Source organism: Mobula birostris, chromosome 22 (genome assembly GCF_030028105.1).
Source record: "Mobula birostris isolate sMobBir1 chromosome 22, sMobBir1.hap1, whole genome shotgun sequence".
NCBI classification, from domain to species: Eukaryota; Metazoa; Chordata; class Chondrichthyes; order Myliobatiformes; family Myliobatidae; genus Mobula; species Mobula birostris.
Window position 1 is genome coordinate 60,196,098 of NC_092391.1, and position 26,671 is coordinate 60,222,768.

The 26,671-nt window shown below is 42.3% G+C and overlaps 1 protein-coding gene across 7 annotated transcripts in view; it reads left to right on the forward strand.

The window, feature by feature from the left end:
* The window catches only part of arvcfb (ARVCF delta catenin family member b), a 500,299-nt gene that overhangs the window by 432,534 nt on the left and 41,094 nt on the right, over positions 1-26,671 (forward strand). For all 7 annotated transcript variants that reach the window (XM_072240865.1, XM_072240863.1, XM_072240862.1 and 4 more), the window contains 2 exons: positions 24,454-24,581; positions 26,241-26,391. In XM_072240865.1, coding sequence (XP_072096966.1) covers positions 24,454-24,581; positions 26,241-26,391 — 279 coding nt within the window. The remainder of the gene's footprint in view (positions 1-24,453; positions 24,582-26,240; positions 26,392-26,671) is intronic.

The following is a 26,671-nucleotide window of genomic DNA, read 5'->3' on the forward strand; positions in this document are numbered from 1 at the left end:
CAGTGGATGTGGTGTATTTGGATTTTCAAAAGGCTTTTGACAAGGTCCCACACAGGAGATTAGTGTGCAAACTTAAAGCACACGGCATTGGGGGTAAGGTATTGATGTGAATAGAGAATTGGTTGGCAGACAGGAAGCAAACTGGGAATAAACAGGACCTTTTCAGAATGGCAGACAGTGACTAGTGGGGTACCGCAAGGCTCAGTGCTGGGACCCCAGTTGTTTACAATATATATTAATGACTTAGATGAGGGAATTAAATGCAGCATCTCCAAGTTTGCGAATGACACGAAGCTGGGTGGCAGTGTTAGCTGTGAAGAGGATGCTAAGAGGATGCAGGGTGACTTGGATAGGTTAGGTGAGTGGACAAATTCATGGCAGATGCAATTTAATGTGGCTTAATGTGAGGTTATCCACTTTGGTGGCAAGAACAGGAAAACGGATTATTATCTGAATGGTGGCCAATTAGGAAAAGGGGAGGTGCAACGAGACCTGAGTGTCATTGTACATCAGTCATTGAAAGTGGGCATGCAGGTACAGCAGGCGGTGAAAAAGGCGAATGGTATGTTGGCATACATAGCAAGAGGATTTGAGTACAGGAGCAGGGAGGTTCTACTGCAGTTGTACAAGGCATTGGTGAGACCACACCTGGAGTATTGTGTGCAGTTTTGGTCCCCTAATCTGAAGAAAGACATTTTTGCCATAGAGGGAGTACAAAGAAGGTTCACGATATTGATTCCTGGGACGGCAGGACTTTCGTATGAAGAGAGACTGAATTGACTAGGCTTATACTCTCTGGAATTTAGAAGATTGAGGGGGGATCTTATTGAAAAATTCTAAAGGGATTGGACAGGCTAGATGTAAGAGATTGTTCCTGATGTTGGGGAAATCCAGAACGAGGGGTCACAGTTTGAGGATAAAGGGGAAGCCTTTTAGGACCGAGATTAGGAAAAACTTCTTCACACAGAGAGTGGTGAATCTGTGGAATTCTCTGCCACAGGAAACAGTTGAGGCCAGTTCATTGGCTATACTTAAGAGGGAGTTAGATATGGCTCTTGTGGCTAAAGGGATCGGGGGTGTGGAGAGAAAGCAGGTACAGGATTCTGAGTTGGATAATCAGCCATGATCATACTGAATGGCGGTACAGGCTCGAAGGGCCGAATGGCCGACTCCTGCACCTATTTTCTATGTTTCTATAACAGATATTTCTCCTATGTTTTGATCTACACATGACATGGAAAGCTAATCTTAAATCTTGAGCTGAGAACCTTCAATCCTGTTCATTTTGATAATCTATCCAAGCTTTTTACAGAACTTCATTTAAGTGTGTTCTGCAAGTCCAAGTTAATCCATTTAGTCTGATTGGTTAAAAAAAATTCCAGTAAATTTGTGAGGCCTGTCTTTTCTTATCACTTGTGTGTCTGTGCAGTGTTGTTGAGCAGGGGTTTTAGGTTCAGCAATATTGCTTCATCTTTAATATCTTGAATATTGGATTTACTGTTATGATCAGCATGGTTGCTTTGAATTAGGACGATCAGTTTTCAGTGCCATTTGTCACAAATCGGGTTCAATTTCCATGACTATCCATGTTCTCTCTGTGACTGCAAATTGGAGTTTCCTTCAGCTGCTCTGGTTTCCTCCCACATTCCAAAGACGTAAAGATTCGTAAATTGTGGGGATTAGATTTCATTTTTTAACCAACAGAGCCATCCCATCCTCACTATCTACCTGCCTGTTCTTTTGATACAACATGCATTCTTGGAGGTTCAGCTTCCAACTATGATCTTCTTTCAGCCACAACTCCGTGATGCTCACAAGTTTGTGCCTGCCAATCTCTAACTGCACTATTGTTGGCTTTATTTGTCACAATGGTTTCGAAATATACAGTGAAATGCAACATTTATGTCAATGGCCAGCACAGTCTGAGATGTGCCAACGGCAGCCCGCATACGTTGTCATGCTTCAGGACAACATGCGGAGGCTAATGAGTTCTTGATTGTTAATGCTGTCAAAGGTTATGGGAAGGTTGGCAAAAGGGGTTAAGAGAAATAATAAAACAGCCACAATGCAATGACAAAGCAGACTCATTGGGCGGTATGGCCCAATCCTGTTCCTATATCTTATGGTCTTAATCTTTTATGGGATATCTGAGATATGTCATCACATCTCGAGCACAGTAATTTAGATCTAACTGATTTCAGAAGGCTTTGCCTTGTACTCTTTTTATCTACGTTTGCAAGCTTTCAGAGTCATAGAAAAGTACAGCCCAGAATCAGGCCCTTTGCTCCATCCTGTCCATGCTAAAACCTTTTAAACTGCCTGTTCCCATCGACCTGCACCAGGACCATAGCCCTCCATAGCCATCTCTATAGCTAGAAATACTGTTATTATATTTCTGATATCAGTATTCCTTTATTTTTTATTGCCTTTGGAGTCTGTTTATTTTCTATAATTTATTTGCTTCAATACATTTAATTTTTTGTGTAAGTTTTATGGAACTTTTTAAGTAATTTCAACCACTACCAATTTTGATTACATTACAAAAAACCTACGACAAAACCAAGACCAAAGTTGATAGTTTTCATCTTTTTGAAAAGTTATTTTATAAATTCCTGGCAGAACTATAATCTTGAAACCATTCTCTCATTTCAAATTTTGTTCTCTGTTCTATTGGAGCCACTAAAATTGCCACATACTTTCTTGGTTCAACATTTTCTTTTGTCTATTTTGGCCTTCCTTTTTGTTACAGTTTCAAATTTGGCATTCCTTTCCTCGCAGGAACCCAAGGATTCACCTGTCCCCTGCCCACTAATTGGTTTCAGTGTGTACAGTTAAAAATGGAATGCATATTGGATCTGTCAGAATGTCACTGAGTAGTTTATGCTTAGAAGCAATTAAAGGTGAACTGCTTTGCTTTGCTTTGTTTTAATTACCGTTGACTTTGACCATTTTCCTGCTTAGTATATTGCAAACCACAGACTTGTAATTTCTTTCCAACAATGTTTTTTTGGAATTCATAAACAGGAAAAGTTCTGCAGATGCTGGAAATCTAAAGATTGTTGTTTTTACTTGTCTGCAGCTGACGTTCTGATGACGTGTTTGAATCTTGATGATTGACTGTGCTTACCAATACACTGAACACAATCAAGTATTCATCTTCAAGTTTAATTATCATTAAACCATACACAAATACAGCTGAACAGGAGCCAAGGTGCAAAACATACACAGCACATTCAAGACAGCGAGCAAATATACAGTCACACACAAAAAAATCTAGCTATATAATATTTTCTTGCAGCCCTGATGGATGGTGTTTTTATGTATTTTTCCCTCAATCTCGGGTCCTCTACCAGAGGCCCAGGAGCTCGAGGGTTCAGCACAGTATCTTTGAGGCAATCTCTCCTCCTGGAAGCATCATAATACAACCTGCATGAAGGAGTATCATGGCAAGGAGGGAGGGTCAGATTAACAGTATAGATAGAAATTAGAAAAGAGGCAGGTAGTGAATACTTGCTGTGACTTCCCTCCAGTGTTTTTATATTTATATATTTATAAATTTGTATTTATATGCATAAATTTATAGACATATCCTTCCTTGCATTATGCTTGAAGGGACAGGGCTTTGCCATGAGAGGGGTTATTTAGTAGACTCGGGACTATGTTAGAGTTGTACACCAGGGAAACAGATCCTTCAGCCCAACTGGTTGCTGCTGACAAAGATTCCCATCTAGCTGCTTCATTTGTGCATATTTGGCCCATATCCCTCTAAACCATAAGACACAGGAGCAGAATTAGGCCATTCAGCCCTTCATTCTTTTTCTATCATTCCATCATGGCTGATTTCTTATCCCACTCTACCCTATTCTCCTGCTTTCACCCTTTAAACTTCGATGCTCTAAGCATGAACCTGTCAATTTCTGCTTATGATGCACATGATCTAGGGAATAGTATGCTTGTTCAAAGGACTGTAGACTACTCTTGCTCCTCTTTCCTAACTTAGTATGTGAAAGCGACCTCGAGTCAATCCTGCCTCACAGCTTGCCTCCCTGATGTTTCAGATGGTGGTACTTTTACTCGATAGCATTTTTCCCCATGACTTAACTTAATTCAGTCATGATTGAATTTTATAGTTATGTTCTCATTCAATTGGTCAATGCCATTAAGATGAAATCAGTTATAGAACATAGAATAGTACAGCACAGTACGAGCCCTTTGGCCCACAATGTTGTGCCGACCCTCAAACCCTGCCTCCCATATAAGCCCCCACCTTAAATTCCTCCATATGCCTGTCTAGTAGTCTCTTAAACTTCACTAGTGTATCTGCCTCCACCACTGACTCAGGCAGTGCATTCCACGCACCAACCACTCTGAGTAAAAAACCTTCCTCTAATATCCCCCTTGAACTTCCCACCCCTTACCTTAAAGCCATATCCTCTTGTATTGAGCAGTGGTGCCCTGGGGAAGAGGCACTGGCTATCCACTCTTACCTATTCCTCTTATTATCTTGTACACCTCTATCATGTCTCCTCTCATCTTCCTTCTCTCCAAAGAGTAAAGCCCTAGCTCCCTTAATCTCTGAACATAATGCATACTCTCCAAACCAGGCAGCATCCTGGTAAATCTCCTCTGTACCCTTTCCAATGCTTCCACATCCTTCTTATAGTGAGATGACCAGAACTGGACACAGTACTCCAAGTGTGGCCTAACCAGAGTTTTATGGAGCTGCATCATTACATCGCGACTCTTAACCTCTATCCCTCGACTTATGAAAGCTAACACCCCATAAGCTTTCTTAACTACCCTATCCACCTGTGAGGCAATTTTCAGGGATCTGTGGACATGTACCCCGAGATCCTTCTGCTCCTCCACATTACCAAGTATCCTGCCATTTACTTTGTACTCTGCCTTGGAGCTTGTCCTTCCAAAGTGTACCACCTCACACTTCTCCGGGTTGAACACCATCTGCCACTTCTCAGCCCACTTCTGCATCCTATCAATGTCTCTCTGCAATCTTTGACAATTCTCTACACTATCTACAACACCACCAACCTTTGTGTCGTCTGCAAACTTGCCAACCCACCCTTCTACCCCCACGTCCAGGCCATTAATAAAAATCACGAAAAGTAGAGGTCCCAGAACAGATCCTTGTGGGACACCACTAGTCACAATCCTCCAATTTGAATGTACCCCCTCCACCACCACCCTCTGCCTTCTGCAGGCAAGCCAATTCTGAATCCACCTGGCCAAACTTCCCTGGATCCCACGCCTTCTAACTTTCTGAATAAGCCTACCATGTGGAATCTTGTCGAATGCCTAACTAAAATCCATATAGATCACATCCACTGCACTACCCTCATCTATATGCCTGGTCACTTCCTCAAAGAACTCTATCAGGCTTGTTAGACACGATCTGCCCTTAACAAAGCCATGCTGACTGTCCCTGATCAGACCATGATTCTCTAAATGCCTATAGATCCTATCTGTAAGAATCTTTTCCAACAGCTTTCCCACCACAGACATAAGACTCACTGGTCTGTAATTACCCAGACTATCCCTACTACCTTTTTTGAACAAGGGGACAACATTCGTCTCCCTCCAATCCTCCAGTACCATTCCCATGGACAACGAGGACATAAAGATCCTAGCCAGAGGCTCAGCAATCTTTTCTCTCGCCTTGTGGAGCAGCCTGGGGAATATTCCGTCAGGCCCCAGGGACTTAGCTGTCCTAATGTATTTTAACAACTCCAACACCTCCTCTCCCTTAATATCAACATGCTCCAGAACATCAACCTCACTCATATTGTCCTCACCATCATCAAGTTCCCTGTCATTGGTGAATACCGAAGAGAAGTATTCATTGAGGACCTCGCTCACTTCCACAGCCTCCAGGCACATCTTCCCACCCTTATCTCTAATTGGTCCTACCTTCACTCCTGTCATCCTTTTTTTCTTCACATAATTGAAGAATGCCTGGAGGTTTTCCTTTACCCTAGTCGCCAAGGCCTTCTCATGCCCCCTTCTTGCTCTTCTCAGCCCCTTCTTAAGCTCCTTTCTTGCTTCCCTATATTCCTCAATAGACCCATCTGATCCTTGCTTCCTGAACCTCATGTATGCTGCCTTCTTCCACCTGACTAGATTTTCCACCTCATTTGTCACCCATGGTTCCTTCACCCTACAATTTTTATCTTCCTCACCGGGACAAATTTATCTCTAACATCCCGCAAGAGATCTCTGAACATCAACCACATGTCCATAGTACATTTCCCTGCAAAAACATCATCCCAATTCACACCCGCAAGTTTTAGCCTTTTAGCCTCTTAATTTGCCTTTCCCCAATTAAAAATTTTCCTGTCCTCTCTGATTCTATCCTTTTCCATGATAATGCTAAAGGCCAGGGAGCGATGGTCACTGTCCCCCAGATGCTCACCCACTGAGAGATCTGTGACCTGACCCGGTTCATTACCTAGTACTAGATCTAGTATGGCATTCCCCCTGTTCGGCCTGTCCACATACTGAGACAGGAATCCATCCCGGGCACACTTAACAAACGCTGCCCCATCTAAACCCTTGGAACTAATCAGGTGCCAATCAATATTAGGGAAGTTAAAGTCACCCATGATAACAACCCTGTTATTTTTGCACCTTTCCAAAATCTGCCTCCCAATCTGCTCCTCTGTATCTCTGCTGCTACCAGACTTCCACCCATATTGACTTAAAAGAGGATCCTGCTACATTACCCACCCTTTCTGTAGCTGTAATAGTATCCCTGACCAGTAATGCCACCCCTCCTCCCCTTTTTCCGCCCTCTCTATCCCTTTTAAAGCACTGAAATCCAGGAATATTGAGAATCCATTCCTGCCCTGGTGCCAGCCAAGTCTCTGTAATGGCCACTACATCATAATTCCATGTATGTATCCAGGCTCTCAGTTCATCACCTTTGTTCCTGATGCTTCTTGCATCGTGGTACACACATTTCAGCCCTTCTACCTTACTGTCTTTACACCGTTTATTCTGCTTCTCTTTCCTCAAAGCCTCTCTATATGTTAGATCTGGCTTTACTCCATGCACTTCTTTCACTGCTCTATCGCTCTGGGTCCCGTCCCCCTCGCAAATTAGTTTAAACCCTCCCGAACCATGCTAGCAAACCTACCTGCAAGGATATTGCTCCTCCTCAAGTTCAGGTGCAATCCATCCAATCTGTACAGGTCCCACCTTCCCAAGAAGAGATCCCAATGATCTAAAAATCTAAAACCCTGCTCCCTGCACCAACTCCTCAGCCACGCATTCAACTGCCATCTCCTCCAATTCTTACCATCTCTGTCACATAGCACTGGCAGAAACCCTGAGAACGCCACCCTTGAGATCCTGTTCTTCAGCCTTCTGCCTAGTTCCCGAAACTCACACTTCAGGACCTCATCCCTCTTCCTGCCTAAGTCGTTGATCCCAACATGTATCACGACTTCTGGTTGTTTTCCCTCTCGTACCAGCATGTCGTGCACCCAGTCAGAGACATCCCGGACCCTGGCACCCGGGAGGCAACAAACCATGCGGGTGTCCTTCTCATGTCCACAAAATCTCCTGTCTGCTCCCCTGACTATAGAGTCTCCAATGACAACAGCTCTCCTCTTCTCCATCCCACCCTTCTGCATCACAGGGTCAGACTCAGTGCTGGAGGCCCTGCCACCATGGCTCACACCTGGTCGGCCGTCGCCGCCAACAGTATCCAGAACGGTAAACTTATTATTCAGGGGAATGGCTACAGGGGTGCTCTGCACTACCTGTCTGCTCACCTTTGCTTTTCCCCCCTCTGACTGTCACCCAACGACCTGCTTCTGACAGCCTAGGTGTGACTACCTCCCTGTAGCTCTCATCTATGACTGACTCATTCTCCCTTATGAGTTGAAGGTTATCCAGCTGCTGCTCCAGATTCCTTACACAGTCTTCCAGATCGCCCAGCCATATGCACTTCCGGCAGATGTGACTCTGTGGGAGAGGGGAGTTCCCCCAAGACTGCCACATCTCACATGAGAGGCACATCACCATCTCAGGAGACATTGTAAAAACTAACTGCGAGCTAGCTTGTTCTCCGCCTCTTCTCATCAAAGCTCCACTCCTTCACTGGCGGCTTCACTTGAGCTATCCCTCTATTTATCTGTTTGAGCTTTTCAAAATGTTTGGTCACCTGACCTCGACTGCCCAATCAGCTGCTTTCTGCTGAGTCTGAGCTATTCAAATCTTGATTGTCTAATTAACGGCTTACTGCTGATCTATTCAAATCTTGATTGACTTGATTGCATAGACCAACTGCCAAAACTGCCAGAATCTCTCGAGTCAAAGCCTCAAAGCTCCACTCCTTCACTGGCCCACTCACGCACTCGCCGCTTTATAAAGCTCTGATTAGGCCACCTCTGGAGTATTGTTTACAGTTCTGGTTGCCCCACTACAGGAAGGATGTTGAGGCTTTGGAGAGGGTGCAGAAGAGGTTTACCAGGGTGCTGCCTGGTGTAGAGGGCAGTTGCTATCATGAGAGGGTGGACAAACTTTGGTTGTTTTCTCTGGAGCACTGGAGGTTAAGGAGAGGTCTGATAGAGGTTTACAAGATTATGGGAAGCGGAGATAAAGTAGACAGGGGGTGTCTGTTTCCCACGGTTGAAATGCCTAATACTAGAGGGCATGTATTGAAGGTGAGAGGGGGTAGGTCAAGCAGGATGTGAGGGGTAAGTTTTTTACTCAGTGGTGGATGCCTGGAATGGTGGTAGAGGCAAATACATTGGAGGCTTTTAAGAGATAGGTACATGGATGTAAGGAAGATGGAAGGACTTGGACATTTTGTAGGTGGGAGGGTTTAGTGTTTGGGTGTTTTTGATTTACTTCTTGGCTGGTTTGTCACAACGTTGTGGCTGACTGGCCTGTTCCTGTGCTGTAATGTTCTGTGTTCTAATTATTTACTACTTCACTAACCATCTCCTCTCCAAATGTCTTTCCAATGAATCCAATTGCACTCTGACTTAAAGAAGTCAAAAATCAATGGAAACTTTCAAAACTTAATTTCTGGTTAATATTTTTGTAGTTCTAGTCAATGGAATGTGTCACTTAATTGTCATTTAACTTGGAATTTCAGGACAATTGCAATACTCATTGTACTTCAAGAGTTAGAGCATCAGGATAGTATGGGTGTCAGTAAAATGTGGAGAATTATTCAATTTATGTTCAATTATAGATATTGACACAGGATCCATTTGTGATCATTTGTTGGTCTGTAGCTATTTTGAGATCACTTTCTTCTGAATCAAGAACAAGACCAAAAAATTCCACAGTTTCTGAGGTGGAGCCAAACAACTATGAGAAAGGGTGGCGTACTTTCTTTAATTCATATTTCAAAATTTGAAATATTTCCCACTTTTGCAGCTACTGATATTTATTTATTTGTTGAAATAAAGCGCTGAATACCCTTTGAGACATGGTGCCCAGCAGTCCCCCAATTTAATACGAGCCTAATCATGGGACAATTTAAAATGGCCAATTAACCTGCTACCAGTATGTCTTTGGACTGTGGGAGGAAACTAGAGCACTTGGAGGAAATCCCAGACAGTCACGGGGAGAACGTGCAAACTTCTTACAGTCAGCTGTGTGAATTGAACCCGAGTCACCTGCACTGTAAAACATTGTGCTAACATTACACTACCCTGCCGCCAAGTATGTCATACTCTGCGTCTATTTATTGGTGCAGTCATAGTAACAATACCCTAGTATTGTTGTGTTCAGATACAGATGATTTGAGCAAGTGTTTCATTTAAATTGCCACTAATATTCTTATTAAGTTGATGTGTTATAATCTTGCTCAAAGAAAGGGTAGCATGACTTCGAAGTCAAATTTATTATCAAATTACATATTTGTTACCATATACTATCTTGAGATACAGTTTTTTGCAGGCATTCACAGGAAAATAAAGAAATACAATAGAATTTCTAGAAAATCTATACGTAAATAAAGACCGACAAATGACCAATGTACGATGTGCAACCTGAGTTTCTGACTGAGGAAATATAATTAATGATTTGTTTTCAGAAGATTCAAAGTACATTTATTTTCAAAAGTATGTATACCAGTACAACCCTGACAGTCGTCTTCTGCACAGACAGTCACAAAACAAAGAAAACCATGGAACCAACCCATTCAAAGCAAAACATCAAAAAACCCCTCCCCCACATGCAATAAAAGCTACACAATTGGCAATGAAAGAAAATGATTGAAAACAGAGAATGTAAAACACAAAATCAAAAGGCATAATTCAGTTCAGTTTACCTCAGAAGTTCATTATCTGCATTCAAAAATCACACAAAAGTGGTGACAAAAAGAGGGAATAGAACTAGAAACTAGAACACATCATAAACATGAATTGGAGTACAAACCTACAGATCATGGCAATTAAACCTTGCTTCGGCACCATCTGCCGACAGTATTGAGGGAGGGAGGGATCATTCAAGTACAAGGACCTTCCTTTAGGAGCAGAGAGCGAGGTACCGCCATTCACAGACACTTTCTCCGGCAGCAGCGAGCAAGAGGCTGGTAGACAGCGCTAAATGATATTGCTATATCCAGTGTTGTCACAACATGACCATTTTTGATAGCTTGGGAATGTAGAAAAATATATTGCATCGATTTCCACCAAAAGTTCAGTTCCAATTTTATCAAATGTTAATATCAGAATGCTATCAGTTCAGTTGGATAAATTGTATGGATATTGAGCTTGTTCGGGTTTTTTTTTGCCACAATAGTGCATGATTTTAAGTCTGTACGTACTAGCAGTGGAAACATTTGTCACTGGAAAGGCATATGGTGCCACTTGATCTGTGGCTATTCTGCAAGATGGAATTTTTAAAAAAAACTTTATTTGGTCCCTGCTGGTTCATTGTAATTTAGAATAATATTGAAGTGAAGATTGTCTGGGCATGCACGGTCTGTGTTTAGTACATTAATAGAACAGCAAATCATTTCTCAAGCATCAAAAATTTCTATTTATTTGAGAAATATTTGAGATAATTGACAGCTATAAAATGAAGTTTACTGAAAGGAAATGTGAAGGTTTGTTTTTCCCTGGGGTAGTTTTTTGTTTTCAACAACCCTAATGCTGAGAATAAGAGTTGAGCCTTTTTAACAGAAAAATCACAACAGGAATTAATTTAAATTGCACTGTCCCAAAGCAATGATGCTGTAAATTCTCCATTATATACTCTGCGTTTATAACAAATATTTTTGCTTTATTGCATTTGAATCTTTCTTTTTGTAAATTTGGTATCTGAGGATGAGGTTAAATGTTCTGGCAACTGAAACAGATATAAAAACTCTGTTCAAAGATATATTGGAATAAGCTACTGTCAGATAAGCAGAGGAATTCTCCTTGGTATCACGAGCCAGTCATTAAAATATCACCAACTAAAATGGTTTGTGATCACTGCTCATCTCCTTGCTGAGGCCAGGTTGAACCAAACTCTACTCATTTCGCTGTGCTATACATTTAATGTCCAGAGGGCATGAAAAAGTGCGACAGAAATGCGGGTGTATTTATTCTTTAGCATTCCAAGTTTTGTATGTGGATTGGTCCTAGAGATTGTTTAATGGAAGAGCATGGAGACCTTTCTCAGATGACAGATCAGCTAGTCAGCCTGAAAAGTATGAAGATGTTGAGGGAAGTAGTGTGGCTGTAGCATTGGGCATCACTGGATTACTTAAAACAGCTGACTCCCAATGCCTGTAGATCATGAATGGTAGTAGTCCTAGGGTGGGTCATTGGAGGATTCATGAATGGTAGTAGTCCCAGGGTAGGTCTTTGGAGGATTCTGAAAGAACTGTCAGAAAGGGACATGACTAAGAGTTCCCTTGGCCTGTGAATACCTGCATCAGAGTAGAACTGATAATCCTATTTTGCTCCACCAGAGAGGTCAGAGATGTAGTCTCAATGTATCCAATAGTTTACTTACCCAATGAAAAACAGCCATCTGTTTAAGTCTCCTATCTCCCAATGTCTGGTTGCCTTTGCTATATTTATAACTTCATAGAAACAATTAAGAGTTGTTAAGAATCAGATCTCCTGCTGCTTTTGTAGTGGTGTAGCATTAGATATCATAATCATACAGCATGGATTGGCTGGCTGTCAACACAACACTCTCACTCCTATTCCTTCACTGGTTACAGTGATCCTGCATGCCCATAAATTTTCAGCGCACCAGCACTAGGGGTAATGGGTGCCTGGCAGTTAGCACGACACTATTACAGCTTGGGTGTTGCCGTTGGGAGTTCAATCCCAGCGCCCTCTGTAATGAGTTTATCTGTCCTCCTCATGGAATGAGCTGATTTCCTTCACATTCCAAAGATGTATTGGTTAATAAATTAATTGGTCATTGTAAATTGTCCTGTGATTAGGCTAAGGTTAAATCGGCAATTGTTGGTGGTGCGGTTCAAAGGGCCACTCTGTATCTCTAAATAAGTAAATAAATTTGCAATAGTCAGTTAACCTGCCAGCCAGTGTGTCTTTTGTGATGTGGGAAGAGAGCATAACTCCCAGGGAAACTCCTAAACGCTCAAACTCCAAGCAGGCAAAAGATCAGAATCTAAACTCAGACACATGGAAATGTGAGGCAGCAGACTGACTGGCTGCACCATTGACCCCTCTGCTGTATAGAGTCGTAGAGCACTACAGCACACTTCGGCCCATCTCGTCCATGCCAAACTGTTATTCTGCCTGTTATTAAGGAGCACTCATCATTAAAGACCCCCACCATCCAGGTCATGCTGTCTTCTCATTAATACCATTGGGAATTAGTACAGGAGCTGTCTCACACCAACAGGTTCAGGAACAGTTATTACCCCTCAGCCATCTGGCTCCTGAACCAGTGTGGATAGCTTCACTCATCCCAACTCTGAACTGATCCCACAACTTAGATTCAAGACTCTACAACTCACATTCTCATTATTTATTTAATATTTTTGTATTTATGTCTTTATTTGTGTATAGTTTTTTATAAATTCCATTGTATTTCTGTACTTACTTAGTGTCCGTTATACAGCTGGCATTTAGGGCAACCTGGTCATCATATGGGAGCCCAAGCACAGGAGGATGAACCCTGGGCGCCCTCCCAAGACTATGGTCAACACGCTCCTAGAAGTCAGCAGCGCGGCTAATGTAGATGAACTGAACACACTGATGAGGGAGAGGGAGAAGTGGAGAGTCCGTCATCGTGTCCGACACCGGCCCCCTAGACCTGAGTCGATGTAGTAGTAGTAGCAGCAATGAAGTTCCTCTGTCTCTGTCTGTCCTTGACCATCTTCTCTCTTGTGCCACAGACGTGGTTCAGGGTCCTCAGTTACACAGATTTAGAAGGATCCTTCATTGCTGTTTCCGTAACAGTTTTCCTTTTTCCAATCAGAGTTGTTAGCCCTGAGCCCTCAAACATGGAGGACCGGTAAACTATTCTTAGTCTGGTCTCTACCCTTCGACCTGTTTGGCATGGTTGACCCTACCAACAGCCAAAGCATAAAGCCCTGACTCCTGCCGACATTGGGTCATTGAGGCACACAAGCATCCAAACCCTATGACAAAGTGTGGTCCTCTTGGAGGATTGTATTTCTTTATTTTCCTGTAAATTCCCACAAGAAATGAATGTCAAGGTTAGTATATGGTGACTTTGATGATTAACTTTGACTTTTCCTGCGACCACTTGGATCTTTTCTAGGTGCTTTGGTTTTCTCTCACATCCCAAAAATATGCAAGATATTGGGCTAACTGGCTACTATGAATTATCCCTAGCTAGGTGGTTGAACACATGGTGTTGTGGAAAGGGTGGTTGTAGGTTGGTGGGAATGTGAGGGAGAGTAAAATAGTGTATAAACGTGGAGGTGGGTGCTTGGTCTTGTTAATCAGAAGGATCCAGTTCTCTGCTGTTGCCGTCTGACTCTAACCTGCTCTGCTGATTCTATGCATTACCTTATATAGATGTTAGTTCTGAAGTACACGCGATTCTTTAAATACCTCAGCTGCCATTCCATATGGGTGATTCTCTGGTTTCTCTTGAAACATCTTGTGTGCAATTGTTAGATTCTGTGGTTTTTTTCTTATGTGGTATGGGAACAATCTAATTTTCACATGTGAGAACTGTACATTTAAGTTGAATTACAATTTAACTGGTCAATGTAGAAAGAATAATAAGTTTACAAATCTTACAAAAATAATATGTTTACTCTCATGACGTAGTGTTTAGCACAATGCTTTGCAGTACAGTGCGACCCGGGTTCGATTCCCTCCGCTGCCTGCAAGGAGTTTGTGCATTCTCCCCGTGACCGCATGGGTTTTCCCTGCATGCTCTGGTTTCCTCCCACAGTCCAAAGACGTACTCGTTGGTCATTGTAGATTGTCTGTGATTAGACTAGGGTTAAGTCAGGGGATTGCTGGGCAGTGTGGCTCAAAAGGCAAAAATTGCCTATTCCATGCCCTATCTCAATAAATAAATAAAAGTTATCAACCAAGCAAAAATACGTGACTTTCGAACAATCCTATTGCCAGATGATGATCTCATGAATAGATATTTTTGTTTAAGTAAATGAGGACTTCTGCTTTCCCAGCGAAGTTTTCTGGATACAATTCAATAATGAAATACTAGAATCATCGAAGGGAGACTGAGTGGATGGATACTTTTACAACAACCTGTTCGTTTCTGATGAGGCATTTCCTGTGTTCTTGGTATTCTATTTTTACAAGGTGATTAAAGTGCAACTTTCCAGGCCAGAGACACCTTCCCAGTTGTCATTTTGTTCCCTGTGGTTAGCCTACAGTAAATGACTCTAAATTCTTGTTGCTGTTTGATAAATATGACTTCAAATGCCCCTAAGACTTTTTAGCAAAACACTGGAGTACCTGTGCTTTATGCTGCAATAAATAAGCTTAACTTTTGTAAAATGAGTTAGAAACATAGAAAACCTACAGCACAATACAGGCCCTTCGGCCCACAAAGCTGTGCCGAATATGTCCTTATCTTTGAAATTACCTAGGGTTACCCATAGCCCTCTATTTTTCTGAGTTCCATGTACCTGTCCAGGAATCTCTTAGAAGACCCTATTGTATCCGCCACCACTACCGTCGCCGGCAGCCCATCCCATGCAATCACCACTCTCTGCGTTAAAAAAACTTACCCCTGGGATCTCCTCTGTACCTCCTTCCAAGCACCTTAAAACTGTGCCTTCTCGTGCTAGTCATTTCAGCCCTGGGAAAAAGCCTCTGACTATCCACACGATCAATGCCTCTCATCATCTTATACACCTCTGTCAGGTCACCTCTCATCCTCTGTCGCTCCAAGGAAAAAAGGCCAAGTTCACTCAACCTATTCTCATAAAGCATGCTCCCCATTCCAGGTAACATCCTTGTAAATCTCCTCTGCACCATTTCTGTGGTTTCCACATCCTTCCTGTAGCAAGGTGACCAGAACTGAGCACAGTACTCCAAGTGGGGTCTGACCAGGGTCCTCCTACATAGCTGTAACATTACCTCTTGATTCCTGAACTCAATCCCACGATTGCTGAAGGCCAATGCATCGTATGCCTTCTTAACCACAGAGTCAACCTGCGTAGCAGCTTTGAGTGTCCTATGGACTCGGACCCCAAGATCCCGCTGATCCTCCACACTGCCGAGTGTCTTGCCATTAGTACTATATTCTGTCATCATAATTGACCTACCAAAATGAACCACCTCACACTTATCTGGGTTGAACTCCATCTACCACTTCTCATTCCGGTTTTGCATCCTATCAATGTCCTGCTGTAACCTCTGACAGCCCTCCACACTATCCACAACACCTCCAAACTTTGTGTCATCAGCAAATTTACTAACCCATCCCTCCACTTTTTTATCCAGGTCACTTATAAAAATCACAAAGAGAAGGGGTCCCAGAACAGATCCCTGAGGCACACCACTGGTCACTGACCATGCAGGATATGATCTGTCTACAACCACTCTTTGCCTTCTGTGGGCAAGCCAGTTCTGGATCCACAAAGCAATGTCCCCTTGGATCCCATGCCTCCTTACTTTCTCAATAAGCCTTGCATGGGGTGCCTTGTCAAATGCCTTGCCAAAATCCATATACACTACATCTACTGCTCTATCTTCATCAATGTGTTTAGTCACATCCTCAAAAAATTCTATCAGGAGTTATTAAACCATATAGTTCAATGGTTCCATTTAATGTCAGAGCATGTATACACTCTTCAACCTGAAATTCTTGCTCTTCACAGACATCCACAAAACAGAAGAAAACCTCCAAAGAATGAATGACAGAAAACATTAGAAACCCAAAGCCCAGCTCCCCCCTCCCATGCACAGGCAGTAGCAGAAGCAAAGCATCGATCCTCCCCCTACTTGTTCCAGCAGAAAGCATCTTCGCCCCCCCATCACCCACCATCCGAGCGAAAGCAAACCCCCAAAGAGACCATGATCTAGAGTCCATCAAAAACCACTGTTCAGCCCAGCAGTTCAACATCCCACATGCTTGCACTCTATCTCTCTGATGAGAGAGGGAGAGAGAGAGAGGGAGATATCACTCCTTCCACAGAGAGAGGGAGACCAACAGCTTACTGTTTCAATGTTACAATCTGTGGATTTATGGATAAATTACCTCTTAACATGGAGTTGGCTTTGTAGTTCAAGTTTAGTTGTCATTCAACCATACACATGAATATAGACAAAAGAAACACCATTCCTCTGGGTCCAAGGTGCTAACAGCCATGCACAGAACAAGACACATATAATGCCGATAGCAGAAGAGCATATAGTCACAAAAAATAACAATATATCCCAAGTCCCTGAGTGTCATGGCTCGTAGATTGATGGCATGGGATGATTGTTCTGGAGCCACATTCACGTGCTCAATCCTGTTTATCTTAATATTCTCCATTTTTAGATGTCGATGAGTAGGTGATACTGTATATAAGGTTAGTGTTAGTTTTGCTCCTAAAATGCTACATTCATGCATATTTTAATTTAATTAAGGAAGAGGGCAATTATAAACAATACAGAAATGATTAAAATCTGTTTGTCTATTGTGTGCATGAATGAACCGTTAGAGGGAGAGGAAAGTAACATATTCAGCAGCAAAAATCCAAAAGAATTTGTTCATAATTGTAATAGAACCTGAAGTATTCAGTAAACTGTGTTCCTTAACCTTCAGTATCAACTTTTTTGAATTGTTCAATGGTAAATGCAAGGTAAATGTTACATTTAAGGCTGAAGAATCAGCTTATTGAACACTTCATGATTCATTATAATTCTGGCTTCACAAGTCGAAACTGGAGTCATTGTTGAAAAGTTCTTGGCAATCAGAGAGCAAAGATTATCAGTAATAATTTTTCAATCTGCCCTCTTTCCTAAAATGCTTTCTTAAAGCTCCTGGGACAGTGAATTTCTCTGAAGAAACATTTATCACTTGGGTGCCAACCAAGTATTTCATTGACTATTTCTTTTTGGAGGTGGTGGGGGAGAACTTAATTTCCATTTTCCATTTCGTTGGGTTCAAGAAAAGCTCTTCATCCATCCTGTACAGCAAGCCCCTGTGAGTTTCACTGCAAAATTTAACTTTGGGACACAATGTTATCTGTCTGTATGCTGTGTTTGACACTGCAGTGTGTCTATAGGCAAGAGAAGTCTACCTGGGCTTCTGTGCCACTTGAAACCAATTAAAATCGATGTGGTGGTTGGATTAAATTCCTGTAGCTGCCACATTTGTAAAATACGTGTGTAGACCCAGTCAGTTTGGATTGGTTAGAACATCTCCTCCACAATCTCCTTCAGCACAGGTGCACCATAAGGCAATGTGCTTAGCCCCTTGCTCTACTCACTTTACACTCATGACTGTGTAGTGAAGTACATCTCCAATACCATATTCAAGTTTGCTTTTGACGCGACTGTTGTGGGCCGAATCAAAGATGGCGACGAATCAGCATTTAGGAGGGAGTTTGAAAATTTGACTCATTGGTGCCACAACAACAACCTCACACTGAATGTCAGCAAGAACAAGGAACTGATTCTACACTTCAGGAGAGGAAAACCAGAGATCCATGAGTCAGTCCTCTTTGGAGGATCAGAGGTGGAGAGGGTCAGCAACTTTAAATTCCTGGGTGTTAATATTTCAGACGACCTGTCCTGGACCCAGCACATAAGTACAATTGTGAAGAAAGCACAACAGTGCCTCTGCTTCCTTGGGAATCTGTGGGGATTTGGCATGACATCTAAAACTTTGACAAGCTTCCATAGATGTGTAGTGGAGAGTGTATTGACTGGCTACATCATAGCCTGGTGTGGAAACACCAATGCCTTTGAACAGCAAATCCTACAAAAGCTCGTGGATTCAACCCAGTACGTCGCAAGTAAAGCCGTTTCAATCATTGAGTCATCTACATGAAACGCTGTCGTAGGAAAGCAGCTTCCATCATCAGAGATCCTCACCACCCAGTCCATGCACTTTTCTTACTGCTGTCACCAGGAAGAAGGTACAGGAACCTCAGAACTCACACCACCAGGTTCAAGAACAGTTAGTACCCCTCAACCATCAGGGAGAGGTGGTGCTCGGTGTCGAAGAGGTGGTTGGAGGCTCGGAGTTTTCGGACGGACTTGGAGTCGAACTGTGGTCGGATGCTTCCAGGATGCTGCACCGGCAAGTTGGCGGCGCTGTAGGTTTACCGTTTGCGTGAGATGATGGGACTTTCGAGAGACTTTGAGACTTTTACTGTGCCATGGTCTGTTCTTATCAAATTACGGTATTGCTTTGCACTGTTGTAACTATATGTTATAATTATGTGGTTTTTATTAGTTTTTAAGTTGGTTTGTCATGTGTTTTTGTGATATCATTCTGGAAAAACATTTTTATCATTTCTTAATTCATGCATTACTAAATGACAATAAAAGGGCACTGCATGTCCTCATAATCATAATAATCATTTGTGCATCCATTGAGGTGTTCCCATAACCAATGATCTCACTTGAAGGACAATTTATCTCATTATCTCATGTTCTTATTATTTGCTGCTATTTACTTATATTTACATTGACACAGTTTATTGCCTTTTGCATTCTAGTTGATCTTTCATTGATCCTGTTATAGGTACTATTCTATAGATTTGCTGAGTATGCCTGCAGGAAAATGAATCTCGAGTTTTGAAAATGAAATTTACTTTGTCCTTTGAACTTTAAAGCCTTTGCTGGCATCTCATGCATTGACTCCTTTAACAGGAGTCACGCTGTGGAATGATGGATTGAATCTAGATTTTACTAATCCTTTGCTCACTCTCAAGAGTTGGATATAGATGCTTCCTGGAAATATCTTTGGTTCCTCCTCTGCAAAGAAAGTTATTTGATTGGTACTATTCTATAAATGTGCCTTGAATGCATCCAGAATCATTAGCCAACCAAACGGATCAATTTATTTAATCTTCTGGGCTCACTTTGTAAGGACACAGTAGGATCATAGGCTTCTTTCTGTGCTATACAGTTCTATCAGCCATTGTGTCTATGTCAGCTCTCCAAGGACTGTACTTGGCCTTTTACCCACGTTCTTTGTCTGCATAGCTTTTAACTTCTTCAAATATTTATCGATTTCCTTTTTAAACAAAAACTTATTTTTGCTTTTTCTACTGATGTTGAGAGGGCATCCATGCACAAATAATCTGCTTTTGTATAAAATGTATGACTTTGGCAATGTCCTTATTGTTTTGGCACTAATCTTTAAATTTTTACTTCACTCAAAAAGTCTTTCTCCTCCCCCCCCCCCCCCAGTTTGCTTTTTAATTTTAAATAGATGTCATATTTCGATAAGCTCTTTGAATGAAAACAAGTTATTCGTATGCACCATATCTTCTGCACAATATTCATTATGATTTATTTAAATTAGGCCCATCTCAAAATATTCTACTAATGTTTGAATCCTGAGAGAAACCCACATGATCATGGGGAGAGTCTACAAACTCCTTACAGGCCGTGGCAGGAATTGAACCTGCGTCACTGGTACTGCAGAGCACTAGTTTTCTTATGTTGGGTATGTGTAGATTTTTCACATTTTTCCCTGTACCTTACAACTGTAGTTATATAATTCATCTGTTTCTCTATATACACGTGTTTTACTTGGCAAGTTTCCTCATCTGTTTACGTCTGGAAGAAAAGATCTCACTTATTGCATCCCCTGCTCTAAAGACCATCTGTTCACCATAACTTGCAGCTTTTCTTGTGAATTTTGCCAACCATTATATGTCTTCTACAAATCATGCTGGCAATCTTGAAATGGGCCTATTCTTTTTAGGTTGGCATCAATTTAAACCCATCTTATGGACCATTGATGCATACTCACACAGTGGTATCTGTATGGTTTAATTTACATGTGAGAATAACTGTTAAATCAACAGCCCTCAGTAATGCAACCTGGGGTCTTTGGGTGTTTCAGGTCTTTAATCATTGGACACCCTCACCCAGGTGGCCCAGCCACGGTTGATCAGGCCCGGCTTGTGCTTATCCCTTGGACCAAGATAATGAGAGGCAGGTAATTTTTAGGGTTATGGTATTTTAGACCTTGTTACTTGGTTTTAAATTGACCATTTGGGGAGTAGATTGTTCTGAGGCCTAGTTATGAGGCTTTATCTTAAAGGAAGGTTCCTCTTCCCTACTTTAAATTTGTACTTTATTTTGCGTCTGGATGCCGGGGATTACATGGGTTAAATTAATAGGGTTTGCTGGAGATTTAATCTCACGCCACCCTGTCACTGAGTTTAGTGGTGGCTTGTTTTCTGTGGGCCCAGCTTAGGTTTAACTTACTGATTCTCTTTCGCCTTGTCGGTATTTTGGCTTTTTTATTGGCATTTCGTGGACCAGAAGAATGAAGATCGTGTCACTGTGAGGTTAAGGTGAGATTATTCAGACAGTGGGAAAATCATCCTTCTTGTGCTTCTTGATCTTGTCATTTGAGATTCTGTGTCGCGCAACCCTGACACTTTGATCTGGCCCACGCCTTCATTGACCATGTCCAAGTCTTGCCTTTATTGGATCTTCCATCTTCCATCTTACACATCTAAGGGTGCAGGGTTAATTGGGGTGCACATAGGTTTAGTGGGGGGCATGTGTTGCCTTGGACATTAGGGTTAGGTTTGAGGGTAGAGTTGAGAGGTGTATATGTGGGGCTGGAAAAGAGAGGGTTGTGGAGCTTAAGTTGAGTGGAGTTTTCCTCATTGGTTCAGAAGCCTGATGGATCAGGAGTAATAACTGTTCCTGAACCTGGTGGTGGGGGTCGTTGATCATGGCCGCTGCTTTCCTACGACAGTGGTCCATGTAGACAAGCCCAATGGTTGGGAGGGCTTTATCTGTGATGGACTGGGCCAATTCCACTACATTCTGTAGGATTTTCCTTTCAACGGGCATTGGTGTTTCCTCTCACTATACCCCATGCCCATCCTCTGGGCTTTCCCCCCCTCCCCCGTTTCTTTCTCCCTGGGCCTCCTGTCCCATGATCCTCTCATATCCCTTTTGCCTATCACCTGTCCAGCTCTTGGCTCCATCCCTCCCCCTCCTGTCTTCTCCTATCATTTCAGATTCCCCCCTCCCCCTCCCACTTTCAAATCTCTTACTAGCTCTTCTTTCAGTTAGTCCTGACGAAGGGTCTCGGCCCGAAATATCGACTGTACCTCTTCCTAGAGATGCTGCCTGGCCTGCTGCGTTCACCAGCAACTTTTATGTGTGTTGGTGTTTCCATAGTAGGTTGTGATGCAACCAGTCTCTACTATACATCCATAGAAGTCATGTGGAATCTTTGGAACTACTAAGGAAGTGGAGACATTGCTGTGTTTTTGCATTTAGTGCTGGGCCCAGGACAGATCCTCTGAAATGGTAACACTGAAGAATTTAAAGTTACTGACCCTCTCCACCTCTGATCCCTGATGAGGACTGGCTCATGGACCTCCGGTTTCTTCCTCCTGAAGTCAATAATCAAGTTCTTGATCTTGTTGACATTGAGTGAGATGTTGTTGTCGTGGCACCACTCAGCCAGATTCTCAATCTCCCTCCTCTATGCTGATTTGTCACCATCCTGGTTTCACCTAGTCATTCGGCACTTCTGGCATCCTCTGAGAAAGTTGTACGTTCTTCCCATGAGTGCTCCGGTATCCTACCACTGTCCAAAGACATACCAGTTTTAAAGTTAATTTATCATTGTAAAATTGTCCTGTGAATAGGCTAGCGTTAAATTGGTGTGTTGCTAGAGGGTACAGCTTGTTGGACCCTGTTCTACACTGTATCTCTAAATAAAAGTCTGTAGATACCCCAACTCCCGTTAACTTTTAATTTCCTCTGCTTTTGATCAACTAATCTAGGTTGATGCTTCTGTTCAATCTTGAGGAAGTTCTTAATTGTGGTGGGTGCTGTCTTTCATTGAGACGTACAAGCACTAAACAATCCCCAGCCGTTGTTGTGAAGCCCAGAGCCATTAATTTGAGTGTCCCTATCCATATTTATTTGTCAGTCCGCATTACTGAAGGGCAGGTTATCACATTGCTCTTTGTGGGAGCTTCTGTGTGTAAATGGCTGCTTCAGAAAGTACTGCAAAGGGATGTGAAAGATGCTATAAAAATGTATTTTTCTATTAGTTGCAGGATTTGGATAAATATTAATTATTCACACAGTTGCTGTTGCTGTTCCACAGACCTGTATTGAGACATATTCAGTCCTTTCTATGTGAAATGTTGGGTGGTGGGTTGGGATATGGCTCTACCAAAGGAGGTGTAAGGTGCTCCTTCCCTCAGCTATCCTGCAGGTCACCCTTGGGCAAGGTGTAGCACCTGCTTAGCCTCCCGGATCAGGGTCACATGAAGCCTTGGGAGCAGGTGGTGACGGTCGTTTGAGCAGCTGGTGCAGATCACAAGTCCTGGTTATGTGACCACCGACGCCAGGCAGACAATCTCTGAAGAGTATTGATAATGGCTGGGTCACCCGTCTTGTAAAGAAGTCAGTGGCAAACCACTTCTGTAGAAAAATTTGCCAAGAACAATCATGGTCAAGAGCATAATCAACCAGAACATACGACATGGCACATGATGATAATATGAAGAGTCCTATTATTGTCTGTTCAGCGGCCGCATCTCCTATATTTTAACAAACTTCCTTTTGTACTAACAGCTGTAGCCAAAGTAAGTTTATTATCCAAGAACATGTACGTCACCATTTGCTACCTTGAGATTCATTTTCTTGCAACCTTTTACAGGAAAATAAATAAATATGATACAATTTTCAAAAAACTATATATAAACAAAGACTGACTGTAGGAGCCACGTTTTTGGTGTTGCACGGTTATTATAGTAACTAGTCACATGAGTGGGGGCGTGGTAAAACCAAAGGGAATAAGTTGTGTATTCTTGGTTATTTCTTGGCAGTTTGTGGGTTAGGACTGGCAGAGGTCATATCTTTGCTGACCGCTTAATATTGCTCAATAATGCTTAATTGTATGATTGCTAATTGCCAATAAAGGGTCAAATAAAGGAATTCAACTCTCTGGAAGAATCATTTCATTAGAGCTGAGGACGCTTCATGCAAGTATAACAACCCCGTGAAGATTGCAGGCTAGCAGCAACTGTTTTGGATTAGTTTTGCAGCTACACTGAGAAATAACCTGTGTGCATAAGAAGACAAGTTGTGCAAAAGAAATACATAACTAGATAAATAACTGAAAATAAGATGTATTATTTGCCTTTTTATACGTGTGTTGTTATTGGGAGTGAGTGTCACTGTGACATTAGCTCCTGTATTTATAGCAGGAACTCTGTTATGACTGCTCTGCCTCCACTCATTGGCAGGTTAAGACTCATTTGATAATGCCCTTGCACCTTGTTCCTGCATCACATTTAATGTTGATTCACTCTAATTGGCACTTCTGTGTGTTTGTGCTCTTTTTAATTTTTACGATGAGGTTGACGGTGTCACGTGGGCAGCTAGGTCACTTGTCAGTCGAAAGCTGCTTTTGCTGTGCCAGTCATCGATTGGCCTGCAGAAGTACACAACAGCTCTTTCTCATTGGTTCCCTTATGTGCCATGGCACTGGGGTCCAGTCTCAGGCACCTTGGGTATAAGAATAACGCGTGTGGGAGGCTCGGCCTCTTTCTTTTGTCCCTGGGCATCCATTCTCACACTGAGGTCGCAAACAGAGCTGAAAAACCATGGGAAAGTTTGCTGCAGGTACCTGCTTGTTGAATATTTAGTTGTAGTTTGTGTAACCTGGGGGACTTTGATGTTTGGTTCAGTCTTTTACTGTTTGTAAATAAGTGGATTAGTGTGTTTATCCATCTTGTGTCTCACTTATTGAGCCCATGAACCTGTTTCCTTGGAACAGACAGTAAGTTCAGTTCATTGCATCTAGATTAAATGTCATTTTTTCTCTCTCCAGGTTATGAACTGCTGTACCAGCCTGAAGTGGTGCGACTCTACCTGTCCTTGCTCACAGAAAGCCGAAACTACAACACGTTGGAGGCAGCAGCAGGCGCCCTGCAAAACCTCAGTGCCGGGCAATGGACAGTGAGTGTAATTGTATAATAACACTGAGAAATATCAGTCAATAAATTATCTGGACACAAACTGTCAACCAACATCTTAGAAACCTACTGATCCCATTTAAACAAAAAGAGCCAACCAGTCCCCCTCCACCACCACTTCTTCTCCGTCCTGCATAACTGGTCCACATCCTTCGGCTCCTCCATCTTTCTCCAAACCTGACGATTAGCCATGGGCACTCGCATGGGCCCCAGGCATGCCTGCGTCTCGGTCGCCTATGTAGAACAGTCTACATTCAAAGCCTTCCTCAGTAATACTCCCCAACTGTACCTCCGCTACATTGACGACTGCATTGCCGCTGCTGATCTTGTCAATTTCATCAATTTTGCCTCTAACTTCCACCCTGTCCTTTACTTGGGCCATCTCTGACACTTCTCTCCCATTTCTTGATCTCTCTTTCTCCATCTCTGGAGACAAGCTGTCAACCAACATCTTTTATAAACTTACATAAAAAAAAGGACTGTTTATTCTTTTCCATAGATGCTGCCTGACCTACTGAGTTCCTCCAGCATTTTGTGTGTTGCTGAATTCCGATTTCTTTACACAACCCCAATCACCAATGACCCTTCTCACCAAGCAGAGGACTCTAATTTGAATAATATCGTAATGAACAGTGAATTGTGTTTTTTTTATTTAGAGGTACAGCACTGTAATAGGCCCTTCCAAACCAATGAGCCCAGAATGCCCAAGTACATCCATATGACCAATTCACCAAATGTACATCTTTGGGCTGTGGGAGGAAACCGTAGTGCCCAGAGGAAACCCATATGGTCACGGGGAGAACATACAGCAGTGGGAATTGAACCCCAGTTTGCTGGTACTGTAAAGCATTGTGCTGACCACTAGGTTACCACGCAGTGGAAATTGTTAGCTTGCCATGTTGGTTATAGAGACACAATTACCTGTAAGCGAGTAGAAAAACATGTTCTTAAATTCTTCAAAAGATAGAAGCAGGTGTCTGTCATTTGGTAGAGTAGGTACCATGATTGTTCACATCTTGCACATGGCACAGGATGATGGTGATATGTTTCAGAGTCATGGAGAAGTACAGCAGAGAAACAGGCCTTTCAGCCCATCTATGCCAAAACCATCTAAACTGCCTGCTTGCATCAACTTGCACTGGGATCATAGTTCTACCACCCATATACCTATCCAAACTTCCATATACCTATCCAAACTTCCCTTAAATGTTGAAATCAAGCTCACATATACCACTTGTGCTGGCAGTATATTCCATACACTCCCAACCCTCTGAGTGAAGGGGTTTTCCCTCCTGTTCCCCTTAAACTTTCACCTTTCACCTGTAACCTTGTTGATCATGTTTATGGGAAAATATCCGAACAGCTAACTAGTAGCTTGATCAACAAAGAAATACTGGGTTACTGGAACTTTTTTTTTTCCCCATTTAGATTTGATTGACAAATTTTGCATTTAAAGGCAAATTCCCTTTATGTTGTCTGTCTTGCTGTTTGGTGTGGGTGAGGGTCAAGTAAACTTAATTGAGTAACCCTCTTCCTGGACCACAGAACATCACTAACCTACTGTAAAAAGTGGCTTAAATGATGTTTGTTTCTCCAGTATGAGGATCATTAAAAGTTGTGGTTACTTTCCTTGTAATTCCAGTGGTCGAATTACATTCGCTCGACTGTGCGTAAAGAGAAAGGCCTCCCGATCCTGGTGGAGCTGCTGAGATCAGATTCTGATAAGGTTGTACGAGCAGTGGCAATAGCGTTACGGAATCTCTCAGTGGATGGGCGTAATAAGGATCTCATAGGTATGGTACCAAAGATAAATGTCCTGAATTTATAAATGTTTTTTTCTTTGACATGCAGTAGGACAACAAGCTATTTTGTCAGTTAGCCCATGTTCAATGTAAGTTTATTATCAAAGTACATTTACATCACCTTGTATAACCATGGGATTCATTTCATAGTCAATAAATCCAATAACTATAAAATAATCAATGAAAGACTGCACCAATAGGGTGCAATAGATGACGAATTGCAAATGCAAAAGAAAATATAAACAATAAATATTGAAAACATGAGATGAAG